General features: G+C 44.8%; 1 protein-coding gene across 9 annotated transcripts in view; it reads right to left on the bottom strand.

Annotated features, from left to right (window-relative positions):
• DPP6 (dipeptidyl peptidase like 6) overlaps window positions 1-15,701 on the bottom strand; it is a 790,271-nt gene that overhangs the window by 181,307 nt on the left and 593,263 nt on the right. For all 9 annotated transcript variants that reach the window (XM_048837577.2, XM_075125995.1, XM_048837580.2 and 6 more), the window contains one exon: window positions 3,159-3,211. In XM_048837577.2, coding sequence (XP_048693534.2) covers window positions 3,159-3,211 — 53 coding nt within the window. The remainder of the gene's footprint in view (window positions 1-3,158; window positions 3,212-15,701) is intronic.

Here is a 15,701-nt window from a genome sequence, read left to right on the forward strand (position 1 = left end):
TAATTTCCCTTAAAAAAAGCAATTTATGGAGAGAATTGAATTAAATTAATGTCATGTTCTTTAAAAGTGGTGACACTAATTGGCTCCCTTATTAGGAAATCCTAGCAGAGGCAGCAAGGGCTGAATGAGCGTGAAGGCTGAACTACCTACTCCTCTCATTATGAAAGGTCAGAGCTGCGGGCGAGGAAGGTGGGTGAGACAGTTCAGGGAAACTTACACTGGCACAGCCCATGGGGTATACGTTCTGTGGAATTCACATTTAGAAACAGAAGGACTGAGATGGGCTGGGGTCACAGCTAATGTGGACACCTAGGCTCAAGCTATGGCCACTGGCTTGGGAGCATGAGCAGGCCCCAAGCTCCTCAGCTGGCAGCACATACTAACAGGGTACATAGGCTGCCTCGTTTTGCAGCAGAAGTAGGGTGCACTGCACCTGACAGGGCTTTGGGGGAAGGACATGAGGGTGTTCTGGGACAGGATTTGGGGCTGAGCAGCTTTCTGGGAGAGTTGTCATTTTTACTGACTGCAAGCTGAGGTAAATGGTTCCCTCCATTTGATTATTTAAGGCTGGTGGCTAGTGACATTAATTTGTTTGCATATTGGTACTAAATCTGCTGGGTGGTTATTGTAAGTTTAATTGCTGTCAAGGCGCTCAAAGTGTTTACAAGAGCTTTGTTCAGGAATGTCAAATCTAAAGAAATACAATAAAATAAATACTCTGCTCTAAGGCAGGTGTGTGTGTGTCCCTACTAGGTCAACAGCCTCCCCTCCCCACTCCCACCCAGTGTGATGCGAGAGTTTTGTTCTCTAAATGAAAGCACTGCTTTTGAGTTGTGCGTCATCTTTCCTTGCCCACTATCACACCACTCAGTTGGGACCACCCTTTTAACTATATCCACGAGAATTTCCTACATCACGTGCAAAATTCCAAATATATTTCTAGAAGATTATAAATTCCCCTTCAGTAGCCCTCCTCAAGGGATGCATTTACAATGTACTTATTGCACTATTGCATCATGCAACATTACCCACTGGGGAAAAAGTGAGCTGTAGCTCACGAAAGCTTATGCTCAAATAAATTTGTTAGTCTCTAAGGTGCCACAAGTACTCCTTTTCTTTTTGCGGATACAGACTAACACAGCTGCTACTCTGAAACAACTTGCTAGTTGCTCTACAATACAGATAAAAATGTGAGCTTGCGAGATCTACATATACTTACACAACCCGATCACACTATGTGATCAACACATTTCATAACACCAAACAGAGCAATCCTACCAATTCTCTCCATTAAAATATCTTCCTGCTCTACCAACACATCATACTCTGAGAAAACAGACAGGACTCTGACGTAACTCAGTGCCTCCTGGCACTATATTCCTTTCAGAATCTTCACTTCACACTGAATGAATAAATGAAATCAAAAGTATTCATCCAACAGCATGGTTCCATTACAGAATAAAATAAAGATTCAATATGAGATGTAAATTTGGTGGGGTGGATGATGAACGATTCTGTGGTAGTAGTGAACTGTCTGGATTCCTAAATTGCTAATTTAGAGAGTTTCTAACATTTGGGGATTTTTTAAAATATATATATGTGCAGAATACAGAATTTCTGTAAAGAAAGCACAGTGATGTTTCTTGGCTGTTAACTGGACACCACTGAAAGAAATTCTCTACGTGAACTCTTTTTTAACTAAGTGGGGGCATATACTGAGATATCTCCTTGACACAACATCTGCACATTACCAGCCTTGTAAGAAACTAAACATGATGTCTGTTTGTCAGACTGAGGTCTAAATCATACTCTGAAGTTAGGAATTTATTTTCAAACCTAAAATCAGAGAGACCTTTAACAGGAAAACTACGCTCCAGCTTTTTAAGTTATTTAGGTGTTGCTGCACTCAGCATCACAACATCTAATTGATTTAGGAGCCTAAATCTCATTTTCAAAAGGCATCTAGGAGTCTAAACTGCACTGGCAGTCAATGGGATTTAGACTGCTGAGTACCTAGATCCCTTTTGAAAATGATATTTAAGCTCCTAAATCGTTTAGGCATTGCCATGCTGAGCACAGCAACACCTAAATACCTTTAAAAATTTGTGCCGACATGACTAAATTCTTTCATGCTTGAATTTTTATAAAAAGTATTATATTAATAATTGCTTTCCAAGAGATCATTATAAATACTTTGTATTTCTACTTTCCTGTTACATATAAAAATATGGTAGGATAAACATACTGAAAAATGTAAAACCAATTTTTGGGCCACATTTTGATATCCACTTCCTTGTGGTTGGTGGTAACTTATTCATCGAATACCCACTGACTTCAGTGGGGCTTCACATGGAGAAAGGTACTATAGAATATTGCAATCCAGCACTTTATAAAAAGGCATGTAACATCTCTTCTCCTCCTCCCATTTTGTATACTTAGGCCCTTATCCTGCCAAACTTTATGCACAACTGTTCACAGGATCCTGATTCAACAAAGCACTTAAACACATACTTAATTTCATGCAAATGCTTAAGCTCAATTGAAATAAAAAATCCCATTGAAGTCAGTGGGACTTAAGCAAGTGCTTAAGTGCTTTGCTAGATAAGAGCCATGTGTAGTGTCATTGACTTCACTGAAACTACTCAGGAGCATAACAAAAGGCACACTTGCAAGTCTTTGCAGGAGCTGACTTTTAGGTATGAGAAATGCTTACCACCTGTTTGGACACTCTCTATAGGAATAATAAACCAGTGAAAGAATACAGTGAATAGCAAACTAGAGCTTTAGTTTGAGAATTGCACTTACAATATTCTAATAACAGCAAAGTACAGGTCTATTGTATCTCCCCATTTTTGCTGGTAAAAATTTGCACGTGACTAGTAGCTAGTGTGATATTCAGAGTACACAAATTTATGTTCACTTCCCAGTTTTTAGCTATTTATACTACATTCCAGCCAACAGCATGAAAACTAGGCCCTCTCCCGGAAGTGGACTACTTTTGTTTCTTTCAGGTTATGTTCTGTTCTACAACACACAGTACAGTGGATGCTAGACTGCTGCACAGAAATTGTTATTGGCAAATCATTAGTTGTATCTTGTATTACTTTGTAGAATTTTAAATTGCTGTGTTTTAAAATGAAGACTGAATTATTGCTTACCCAAAAGGTATTTTGCTGAGGACATAATATGCCGTAAACGAATGCTGATACACCTGCAAAATGAAATTTAAAAGAAAACAAGATTAGTAATGTAATCTATGTTAACGGGGCTCATATCAATGCAAAGTCTAGCATTTTATGGCAAGGGAGCTGTTATGAATACTTTGTAATCTGTACTGGAAAGGAACGATAAATTAATTCACCTAATGGTGACATGTGATATTCATCTCACACCTTGTTAAAATGTTTGGCAAACTGTATCCATCCAGATGCTCTGTGTCGTTGCCATGGCTACCAGGTCTTTGATTAAGGTAGGGGCACATGCTCCCAGCAATGGCTAAATATAGAACAATCCTTAATGAGGACACTTTGGTCAGTTGGAGACAGGCGACATTGTTATAACAAGACACAACAGGGATATGGTATATACTGCAACACCCTTTCGTAACCATCAGAGGAAAGCTGGCTGATTTTGGGCTCAGCAATGGCTTAAGGTCTGTTTGACCCTGAGAGAGGCTGAATAGCATCTTCAACTTTCACTGACTTTTCTGGGAGGTGAGGGCACTCCTCACCTCACAGGATTAGGCCCTTTGAGAAGGGAAAATTTACTACTTGTTTTAATGGTTTAAAACTTGGTGGACAGATTTTCAGTGTGAATTGATTTGTCCCGGGGATTTCTGATTGCTCAGTGGGAGGAATGGGCGCTCAGCACTTGTGAAAGTTAGGCTGCTAATGTGGGTATGTAAATATAGATTTAGGTATTTGACTTTAGGCATTCATGCTTTCAAACTCTGGTCTATTGCTTTAACTTAAAACACATTAAAAAGTCAACATCTACCCACATAGACCACTCCATGGCATCTGGGATATCACTCTGATTTCAATGTCTAGTTTATGTGGCCCCCACCTTTGCTCATAAAGCACTCAAACTTTGTCATAGATTGAGGGCCTCTTGAATAGTAGTCCTGTATACATAGACAACATCACTGTACTCTTTCCAGGAGTTACCTATTATCTTGTACAAAATATTCTGACTATTCCCACAGACCAACAGATATCCTAAAGGGTGATAGAAGCCTTGATGTGACCATAACACAGACCTATTACCATCCTCACACACTAACTAAAATCTGTTTGATTGTGATGCCACAGCCAGGGCCACAGAATACAAGACGATGCTATAGAATTGAGGAGAAGCAACGGCAGAAATTAGTTTAAAAACTGGCTGCAGTATCTAGCTGCTTCCCTTCCTTCTTTATCCTGCTCCTTGTTTTGTTCACATTGTAGACATTGATTAATGTGACACAGTCAGGAGGGTTAGGGAGAAAGTGTAGGTTTCATTATATAAATTACAAAATAGTCAAACAATAATAATAGAAGAGCTTTGTGAAATTTTTAAAAATGAAAGTGTGAGGGCCAACATGTTGCTTAACTCAACAGGGATTGAACTAGAGACCTCCAGAGATGATATCAGCATTTGCTACAGCTTGAGCTAGCCTGATGCACAAGGCTTCAGCAGACCCACCTCTTGTGGATTGGGCAGAGAGGGAAACCTAATACACGCTGATTACTGGGTTACCAACACAGACACTCCTTTGTAGCAATTGCAACCCAAACATTGCAGCCTTGTGCCAGTGCATGAAAGCCAGTGAATGAAAGGGGGAAGCAGCCATCAGGGTGTAGGGGGAGCTGTCTCCCAAAAGCTGGAGGTACGACACCGGAACAATATCTAATTGGTTATAGATGGCAATCTGCACCTTTTGTCTCTATTCATTCATTCCTTTACAGACACAAACTCCTTCAGAGAGCATCACAAAATCACATCCTATTAATGTGTGTTAGGATTCTGAGTCTCTGATTTACTTGATAGATATGCAAAACCACTTGTAGCTTAGACAACTACCTCGTGACTACACACCTGAGAAGGCTCAGGAATGCAAATGACTTTGCTGCAGTTTCGCATTTATTTATGCTGAACATGTCCCCTCCACCCCTCTGAGATGGTGCAATGCTAATTAGTGTTGTATTTCCCTCCCAGCCCTTAATTCCATTAAGTTTGCTGAGGTCTCCTCAGAGGTCACAAAGTTTAAACTTGGAGAGCTGCAGTGTGAATCTGAAGGTAGCATAGGTCCCTACGTTTTACTTTAGTGTTACTGAAGTTATAAAGCTGTTCTGATTCCCCAAAGGGAAAGAATGGGAATAGCAAATCCTGAATACAAAGGAGAAATGCTGCATGGAGCTATACAGTAAAATCTTGGCACAGCTAAGCTAGAAACCATTTCGGAAATGTCCTATAAGATTTTCCATGTGAAGTCAGACCAAACTGTCCTCAGAATAATTCCCTTTATACCTGTATTTAAAACTACCAGGGTCCATAAATACTGAGCACTGTTCATCTTTAAAATGCCTCGGAACCACTAAATATTCCTCCAAAGCCTCTAGGAAGGGGGAAAAATGGGGAGGACAGGTTAAGTTCAGGACTAGAACATGACTCTCTTGCTTATTAACATAGGCAGGTTTTCAAACAGGACAGGACTATCCCACGTATCTGAAGACAGTTGAAGTACCAGTATGAACACTGTCAGGCTCACACAAAGGAGAAGGAGAGGAGATGACAAATGGAGTGGGCAGGCAAACAGATAGGGCAACTGCTGGGAAAGGCATTGGTTAGTGCTTTCTCCTGTGGTTACTATAGATAACAGGCAGCCATGTTAGAAGGCGCAACACCACAGCAATTAGCAGAGTCTGAGGCACAGAGGTTGTTAAGTGCAGAGAGACACAGAGATTGAGAGGGTAAACTGGATGGGGTGGGGAAAATGGGAGTGGAAGGGAGCTCATACTGGAGCAGCAGAAAGGGAAGAGCCTGTGTCTTGCAGAGGGTGGCCAAACTTGCTCATCCTTTGAGGACTGCTTTATTATCTGATCATCATCACACACCCGCTCAGGTCTGGGACCAACCCTTACAGATGCACACAGGATCATCTTTCATTAAAGAGAGAGACCAATCTCTCTCTGTTTTATGAGTCTATCATGTTACATTGGCTTTACCTGTGGTGTGCTGTCTCCTAAGGGGACTCGCCATGACTTGTCACTCATGGCAGCAACCGTTGCTCATGTGAGCCATCCCACTGAATCCCTGATATCAAAGGACTAGTTATGAGAATAAAGTTTGCAAGAACAGGTCCTAGCTGTGCTACTTCACCTCTTATCCTTAATAGACCATGGGCTGCAATGGCTCTGGTTACTCCCACTGTCCCATACATGCTGAGATTACACACGGGTAGGCATATTCCTAAAATAGAAAGGGATGCAAAAGAGACCTTGGTGCAATATGAAATAGCTGGATCTTTCTTTGGTATGAGAATCAGAACTAAATTAGTCCAAAGTCCTGGGAGAATGGCTAGAGTTATCTAATATCTCTATGGAAATTTCTGTTGACTTCTGATGGAATTTGGAGCAATTTTCTTATTTACCTGCCGAAATGTCCCCCAAAGGGCAAAACATTGGACAGAGCGACCTGGAATCAAAGACTCAGGCTTTGTGGCTGGGAAACTCTTCAAAGTTATTTTCTGTGTGTTTGAGTTACATGTTCCAATAAATGAACAACTGAAGAATTTCTGATGATAAGTATCGGACTTTCCTAACAGCATGGACACGAGGGAACCCTCTCCACTCCTGTGGTCAGTTCACTTCTCCATTCACACAGGTTGGCTAAACTTTGACTTAGAGGAACAACATGGTTTAATGAGGTGAGTGACAAAGGGAGAGGAATTCATTAATTTTAATCCCAGCTGTGCCAAAGACTCACTTGGTGGTAAATCATGAAATCTCTCGGTCTCTCATGTTCTGCACCAATACAAGGAGAAGAGGGGAAGAGGGAAGATAATGCTACTTATCTGCTTCCCTGGGGCATTGTGAGGAGTTGCACAGCTTTGGAGCTCTCAGCCCTGATCCTTGCCTAAATCCAAGCAGCTTGCAGCACAACCAAGGATAGGGGTGTATGAAAAAGGCTTGGTTTGAAGCAACCTCTTTTTACTCCCTAGATCCTAGGCTGGATATGTGCCAGGCCATTTCCCAAGTGTAAATTAGAGCAAGATTAGGGCTGCTCTACATTACATCTGCTACCATTGGGCCCAAGGAGGATCAGGTCACAGAAAATCCTCAGCCATGTTCCCTATGCCAGCTGCAGGTGGCACAGAAGTCACTGTGTCAAACCTATGCCATCAGAGGATCTTCCTCCATTGGGCTGATCGTCCTGCAATCAGCTACATAGGTCTTTTCCACTTCTCATCCACATTATCCACAGCAACAGTCGCATGCCTTCTTCGCAATGGTACCAAATGACAAGACAGATTCAGTACCTAAGAGCCTAAAAGGCAATTATTTTATCTAAAATTCAGAGACATACAGATTTGACTACACTCTGCCCTGAAACCATTGACTTCATTTCATACCTTCATCCACCCAGGCGTAGAACTTCCAGCACCTTCCAGCCCCTAGCACTGAGGAATAAGGTAGTGTGTCTATAATGTCTCCATAGAAGCTCTGGGCCAGCAAAGCACTTGAGCATGTGCTGCTGAAGTACATGAGTAGCTCCATGGATTTGACCCCACCTATTCATTGGCAGTGCTTAAAGTTAAGTACTTGTTTAAGTGAGGTGTTGTACTGGGGAGTCCATAGCCCTTGCTCCTGCCCCAAAACTCATCACAGCTCCAGCAGCATCTGATAGTGCTCCAAGGGTCAGAAGGACGGCATAACTCTCTTTTCCTCCCAGACTCTGGCACAGATAGCTGATCTCCCCCTACTCCTGTGCTTCACAGTCAGGTCATAGCTGCCCCTAACATGGGTGTGTTTCCACTCTTCCTATCGTCCAGTAGAGCCACACACAGCCAGCCAGAATCTGGCTATAAAATGGTTGTTTCCTATCATCACTGATTTTAAAGGTTTCCTAAACTTCTTTAAAAATGTCACTAGAAGATTTTAGATTCGGCATCATACAATTATATCCCAAAGAGGAACATAAAGAGAAAGGAAACCAAATTAAGAGATCAGACCACCTCACGGAAAGGAAATGGTTAGAAGAGAAGGACAGAAGACTGATCTATTTTCCGATATCTCTGCTGCCATGCAAGTGATTTGCTTTTACAGATGGAAAAGTAATCAAATTTCAGAGAAAAATGAATCACTAATTAGAAATATTCAGAAACAAAACAGAAACAGAGTAGCTGAGGATCAGAAAATGTCTTAGACGCTAAGGCTCCAGGGTATGCGAAATATCTCCCCATGAGAAAAACACGGAGCACAAACTGAAAGGATTGAGACTCAAAGCTGAAAACATAATTATCACCTTATAAATTGAAAAATTACTTATTAAGAATGTCATTGGGCCAGTTTAAAAAAGGAAAATCAACAGGGTGGTAACTCACCAAATCCTGCTCAAATATGAAGTTCACTAGGGTCCTCCAAGGGCAATCTTACTCTTACAAACCTTAATCTTACAAACCTTACTCTTGCACCACTGGTCACTGAACTCAGAAGTCCAATTTATTGGCAGTTCACAAGAGGAAAAACATTTTAGAACAGGGGCGGGCAAACTTTCTGGCCTGAGGGCCACATCGGGTTTCAGAAATTGTATGGAGGGCCGGTTAGGAAAGGCTGTGCCTCCGCCCCCTATCCATCCCCCCCTTGCTTCTCGCCCCCTGACACCTCCCCCCGGGACTCTGGCCCCATCCAACCCCCCTGTTCCTTGACGGCCACCCCAGGACCCCTGCCCCATCTACCCCCACCCCGCTCCCTGTCCCCTGACCGCCCCCGGAACCCCTGACCCTGACTGCCCCCCACCGCCCCATCCAACCCCCCATCCTTCCTGACTGCCCCCCCAGGATCCCGCCCCCATTCAACTCCCCCCGTTCCCCACCCTCTGATTGCCCCAACCGCATCCACTCCCCCACCCCCTAAGCACCACCCTGAACTCCCCTACCCTCTATCGAACCCGCCCCCCCGCTCCCTGCCCCCTTACCATGCAGGGCAGAGCAATGGTGGCTGCCGGCGCTACAGCTGTGCCGCCCAGAGCGTTGCACCGGTGCAGTGTAGTAAATTGCTCTCCATAACTGCTACCAGTAGCATATTCCTACGCGGAGCAGTTTAATACACTACACCAGCAACAAGGTGCACTGAGGCTGCGGGGGAGGGGGAACAGCAAGGGAGGGGCCGGGGGGGCTAGCCTCCCCGGCCGGGAGCACAGGGGCTGGGCAGGATGGTCCCGCGGGCCGTAGTTTGCCCACCTCTGCTCTGAATCCTCACTGGACTCAAACTATTCTTGTAATCATCTGTCCCTTTTCCTCTCAAATGAGAAAAGCAGTACAAATAAAGCTCAGATGGTGTGTGAAACTGGAGCTGCTAGATCTGCCAGCAAAGTCCTCCATTAATATCTCTAACAATGTGGTTTGTCAGCAGAAGATTTATATAGGTCATTTTTCCTATCTTCACTGCAATTGTGCAATGCAGAAATGAATATATCAGTGTCAGACCAAACACATGAGGCCGTGGCACTTTAAGAGAGTTAACTATTAATACCACTTCAGAGTGGAACAGTAACCCACACTGTGATGCAGGAGACTCAGGATAAAAGAGGCCTTGGGACATTTCACTCTTTAGGCCTGTGGAATATAACTAGGCTCTGAAGCTGACAAACTAAGAGTACCAAGAAGGAGAAAAACAAGATCATGAGTGGAACACAGTGACAGCATATTTCTCTGCTGTACTAAGGGACAGGTGGGGGTGCAAGGGACCTGCTTTATTATCTACTAAAGGGATCAACAGGAGAACTGTGTCCAGAGAGGAAATAAGATCCAGATGTTAGTGGTAGGCTGTGTTACACATTATTAAGACTGCCTCCGTATAGCGTGTATTATGCGTGCTAAAACAGATGACCCATAGTAACAGCCTGTTCGCTTTTCTATTGTCACATCCGTTCCTGAGTCAATCAATCACTAAGAAGTAATACTGGGTTGTTACTTCCTGGTGGTTTAAATCTTCCTGCACTGAAAAGACTAATTGTCAGATTAAAAAAAATCATCACAGTTCCTCTTCGTTAAATTCTTTAAAGAATTGGAACAAATCAATGCACCCCACTGGGTAATATTTCAGTATTTTTATACCAGGATAACACAAAAGTCTAAATTTTCATTGTATGATTAATTATATTCTAAACCACCCTGTGAGCCCATTGATTTTAATGGGACTTCTATGGGCTGAGATTAGTCAGTTCATAATTTGGAACATTTTTCTGTTTACTAACCAAACATGAATGAAGTCCTGTTTCCGTACTGGCTACTGTATGTTACTTAATAGGCAGGAAAGATCCACTTTTTTTAACTGGACACTGTAACCATGGCAACGTTCTGCTAAACTTTTAACCTCCTCAAACACATAAAATGCAATTACATTTTTCTTCTTGCTTTTATATATGAATGACTTATAACACTAGGAGCAACCTCCAGCTGAGGCATTTCCTACTGCTTTGGAGATGGCTCTCAGCTTCTCCTCTAGGTGGCGACAGATTGTGAGGTAATGCTCTTCCCACCTATCATTATTATCGGATCAAAGCACCGTCACCATTTTATCGCTAACAAGAGTTCCATAAGAACCTTGTTTCCTGCAGAACCAGTTCAACTATGTAAATATCTACATCTTCGACAGTCACTGCAATCCAAGAATGTGGAATCCATGCAGTTATACCTGTGTCCTAAACTCAGGGAAGCTCTGCTATTTGCAAGGAGAGAGAGCCAATGGATAACTTCATGTAATTGGAGGCTTTATTTCCACCTCTCTAATCTTTTGTATTTATCACGGTGCCTCTCTGATGTGTCACCTTTCCTTCTGTGGCAGAGGATTCTGCTTTTTCTCTGCACCTGTGACAGGGATGTACAAACACCACACTGAGCAACAAGGGGTTAAGGAAGTACTCTGGGCTCACCGGTAGGAAATATGCCAACTAGAGAAGGAATTAAAAGGCAGGGGAGAAGCTCATTTGAGGACAGACCAGGGAAGAGGACAGACCAGGGGAGAGAGCAGACCGGCTACTGGCATCTCCAGAAGAGACGAGCTGAGGGAAGACAGAATCTCTCCCTAAACAACTGCCCAAAGGACCCTCCACGGGGGAAGGGAGGGCCTGCTGCAGAGACAGCCTGAGGGGAATATAAACTCTGGACTTGATTGAGCCCCTTCATTTTCTGTTTCCACTACCCCAGTGGGGGGAAAGGCCTTGGACTGAGCTGGCCCAGGAGGCTGGGCCATACCACAGGAGGAGGCGGTCGTTATCCGAGAGCAAAAGGAGAATGACTTGCTCTACACAGCCACCAGAAGGTGCCTTGGGCTGAACAGATAAGCCTCACCTGCCTTACCCCAGATGGCAGCAGGGAGGTTGGGACAACAGCAGGGAGGTGGGTAGGAAGTGTGCCCAGGGGGGCCACCTTAAGCATCCTCAACTGTCAGACCGCTGATAGCCCTCAAAGGGCCCTGGGTCAGAGCCTGGTGGAGTGGGAGGCCCAGGCTCCCCTACCAACAACCCCCCTGCACATCAGGACTAAGCCCTGATCACTAGGAAGCACTTCCCTACCAACCTATCCCAAGCGAAAGCCATCAGATAATCCTATTTGCTTTCTTCCTTCCCAAGTAATATATCCCTAACTATGGTGCTATGAACTGTGTGTGTCTGCCTGTCATCCCATTCCTCAAGCAACGCTGCACATTCTTTGCAGCTATCCTAAATTAAGAAGACCGTAATCAAGGTCAGGCACCTCTTGTGTCTCGGCTCACTTGACAGTCAAATAAACAGACGCGACTGTTAAACGCATTATTTGGCAGGGAGATCTCCCCATGTCCCACTGCACAGTATTCACATGGCTAAACAAGAGGATAAACACATGTAATGTACCCACTGCTACAAAGAAAGCCTACCGTGAACTTCCTATAGAAGGATATAGAGGTGAGCAGAGCCTCTGACAGATCAGGAATGGTGGAAGTGGGCTTGGTACTTAGCTGCAGTTGTCTCTCTGGAACTGATGGACAGACAAAGCATTCTGGCACTGAGGATCTTTGCTATTCTCTCCATAGTCTGTGGAAACTGACTTGACTTAATTTGGGACCATATATATTAGTTACAGTGACACATATCTACTTACAGGTGTAGGCCAAATTGTGGCCTGTCCTGTTCACCCACACAGGGAAGTGAGGGAGCATAAACTCCCCTCCTTTATCCTTACTCCCTTGCACCAGCTACTCATACCTCAGGTAGCAGTAGAGGGGACAGCAACGGCTGAGGGGCTTCTAGGTCACCTCCCATACACATGGAGAGGGAGGGCAGCAAATGGTACTTAAAAAGTGTTTGTACTGGGGTTGAGAGAAGGAAATGTATCCAAGTCCACTCAAACCAGTCTGCTTAAGACTGCAGACCTGAATCCTAACATCAGCAGAAGATTAAGGATGGATCCTAGTTTCTGGGCTAGGCAGCGGAAAGGGCCCAACCGAACACTGAGTCAGGGTCAAACTAAGGGTTAGATTCTGATCTCATTTACACCAGTGTAAACATGGAGCAACTCCACTGACATCACTGGAGAGACTCCAGGTTTACGCTAGCAGAACAGATCAGAGATTGCCTAGGGAGTCTGCCAAGCACTGGGAAGAACAGAAGAGTTTTTTGAAGGAAGTGGAACAGAAAGGAATGGTCTGTGCATGGGATGGAGCCTGGGAGGAAGAGAAAGGAGAGGTGGAACAGCAGGAAGAGTCTGTGCAAGGGGCTGATTTTTTTTTGTATGGTGGGGCTGACGTAGTCTTAGACCAAACATTCTGGGTCTGTAAAACACAGTACCGGAACATTGCAACATCAGCCTAAAACAGCCCTCACTTTGTGAGCCCATCCTCAGAGCATGGACAGTGGAGACGGGTGGCTCCTTCTTGTCACACAACAGCAGAGGGCTCATGACACTATTCAACTAGCCGATCCAGAAATGCCCAGCTCTTCTCTGCTACCCACACGGTGGGTCTGGTCCCTTGGAGCACAAACACTTCCAGAGTGATGTGGCATCATGATGTGAAAAAAAATCTGTGCCATAGGGTACTTGGTCCAGGTACATTTTAGGCTTTTGTGGCTAGAACTCAAACCTATTGTAATAAATCTACATGCTGCAAGCAACTGAAAAAACCACTATGCAGATGTCACATGCAGAGGCTGCTGGGAGCAGAACCCTGGTTCCTCAGCTCCAAAATAAAATGCCTCTAAACCAGCTAAGCTAAAAGAATACCCCATTAGCTGACAGCCCCAGCTCTAGTATGTAAAGTGCTAACCAGTAAAATAAAGTGTTTTAGCCAGACTAATGTGGATAGACTCTAGTACTGTAAGATAATAATGCTAGTTAATGTTGTACAAACTGAACTATCTAGAGCATAACTAGCTAGCGCATCTGAGAGTCTGTTGAGGGACAGTTTGTCAGTTTGACTGTGTGCTTGATTGTTTGAAAAGCGTGAATTGGGAGTGCTTTGTTCCAGGTGAGCCTTGAGTGGGCCTGACTGTTATAAAAAGCCAGTCAACTGCGAACCAGCTGAGCGGCGAACAGAGGGAGTTCACCTGGGGAGAGCCCACTGAGGCTTTCATCTTGCAGGCTTCTCTGAGCACCTGAGGAAGTTCTTAGAAGGAAGGTAATATGGATGGAGAGCGTTCAGCTGTTGTTACCTGCACAGGATGTGCCAGGTTTGTCCTTCTTCCACAGGACAGAAGCGAAAAAGTGCAAGCTGGTCTCCATATTGGAAGAGAAGGTTCAAGGTCTGGAGAAACAAGTATCGACCCTGCGTTGCGTAAGAGAAACTGAAGATTTCCTGGACAGACATCAGGATATGCTTCTACAGACACAACATTCTGAAGAGTCAGAGCAGGCTGCGCAGCGGGGACAGAAGGACGGTGAAGAAATTTGGCAGCATGTGACCTCCAGAAAAAGAAAGGGGAGCATCCATACCAGCAATGCAGATACAGGTAAGCAAACGTTTTCATGTTCTCTCCACAGGTACTAATGCGGAGAGTGGACTAGATGATACATCTGAGGGAAGGGAGCAGAAGGAGACTCCGCCAATTGGAAGGCATGAGATGCACTGTCCTAGGGATTCGGGTTCCACAGCCACCACTCCCAAGAGAAGGAGGCGGCTGGTGGTGGTCGGGGACTCGCTCCTCAGGGTGACTGAGTCATCTATCTGCTGCCCCAACCGGGAAAACCGAGAAGTCTTCTGCTTTCTAGGAGCTAGGATTCACGATGTGACAGAGAGACTGCCGAGATGCATCAAGCCCTCGGATCGCTAGCCCTTCCTGCTTCTCCACGTGGGCACCAATGATACTGCCAAGAATGACCTTGAGCGGATCACTGCAGACTACGTGGCTCTCAGAAGAAGGATAAAGTGAGGCGCAAGTGGTGTTCTCGTCCATCCTCCCAGTGGAAGGAAAAGGCCGGGGTAGAGACCGTCGAATCGTGGAAGTCAACGAATGGCTATGTAGGTGGTGTCGGAGAGAAGGCTTTGGATTCTTTGACCATGGGATGGTATTCCAAGAAGGAGGAGTTCTAGGCAGAGACGGGCTCCACCTAACGAAGAGAGGGAACAGCATCTTGGCAAGCAGGCTGGCTAACCTAGTGAGGAGGGCTTTAAACTAGGTTCACCGGGGGAAGGAGACCAAAGCCCTGAGGTAAGTGGGGAAGTGGGATACCAGGAGGAAGCACGAGCAGGAGAGCGCGAGAGGGGAGGGCTCCTGCCTCATACTGAGAAAGTGGGAGGATCAGCGAGTTATCTCAAGTGCCTATACACAAATGCAAGAAGCCTGGGAAACAAGCAGGGAGAACTGGAAGTCCTGGCACAGTCAAGGAATTATGATGTGATTGGAATAACAGAGACTTGGTGGGATAACTCATATGACTGGAGTACTATCATGGATGGATATAAACTATTCGGGAAGGACAGGCAGGGCAGAAAAGGTGGGGGAGTTGCACTGAATGTAAGAGAGCAGTATGACTGCTCAGAGCTCCCGTATGAAACTGCAGAAAAACCTGAGAGTCTCTGGATTAAGTTTAGAAGTGTGAGCAACAAGGGTGATGTCGTGGTGGGAGTCTGCTATAGATCACCGGACCAGAAGGATGAGGTGGACAAGGCTTTCTTCCGGCAACTAATGGAAGTTACTAGATCACAGGCCCTGGTTCTCATGGGAGACTTCAATCACCCTGATATCTGCTGGGAGAGCAATACAGCGGTGCACAGACAATCCAAGAAGTTTTTGGAAAGTGTAGGGGACAATTTCCTGGTGCAAGTGCTGGAGGAACCAACTTGGGGCAGAGCTCTTCTTGACCTGCTGCTCACAAACCGGGAAGAATTAGTAGGGGAACCAAAACTGAATGGGAACCTGGGAGGCAGTGACCATGAGATGGTCGAGTTCAGGATCCTGACACAAGGAAGAAAGGAAAGCAGCAGAATATGGACCCTGGACTTCAGAAAAGCAGACTTTGTCTC

The sequence above is a fragment of the Caretta caretta genome, chromosome 2, assembly GCF_965140235.1.
Source record: "Caretta caretta isolate rCarCar2 chromosome 2, rCarCar1.hap1, whole genome shotgun sequence".
Classification (NCBI taxonomy): domain Eukaryota; kingdom Metazoa; phylum Chordata; order Testudines; family Cheloniidae; genus Caretta; species Caretta caretta.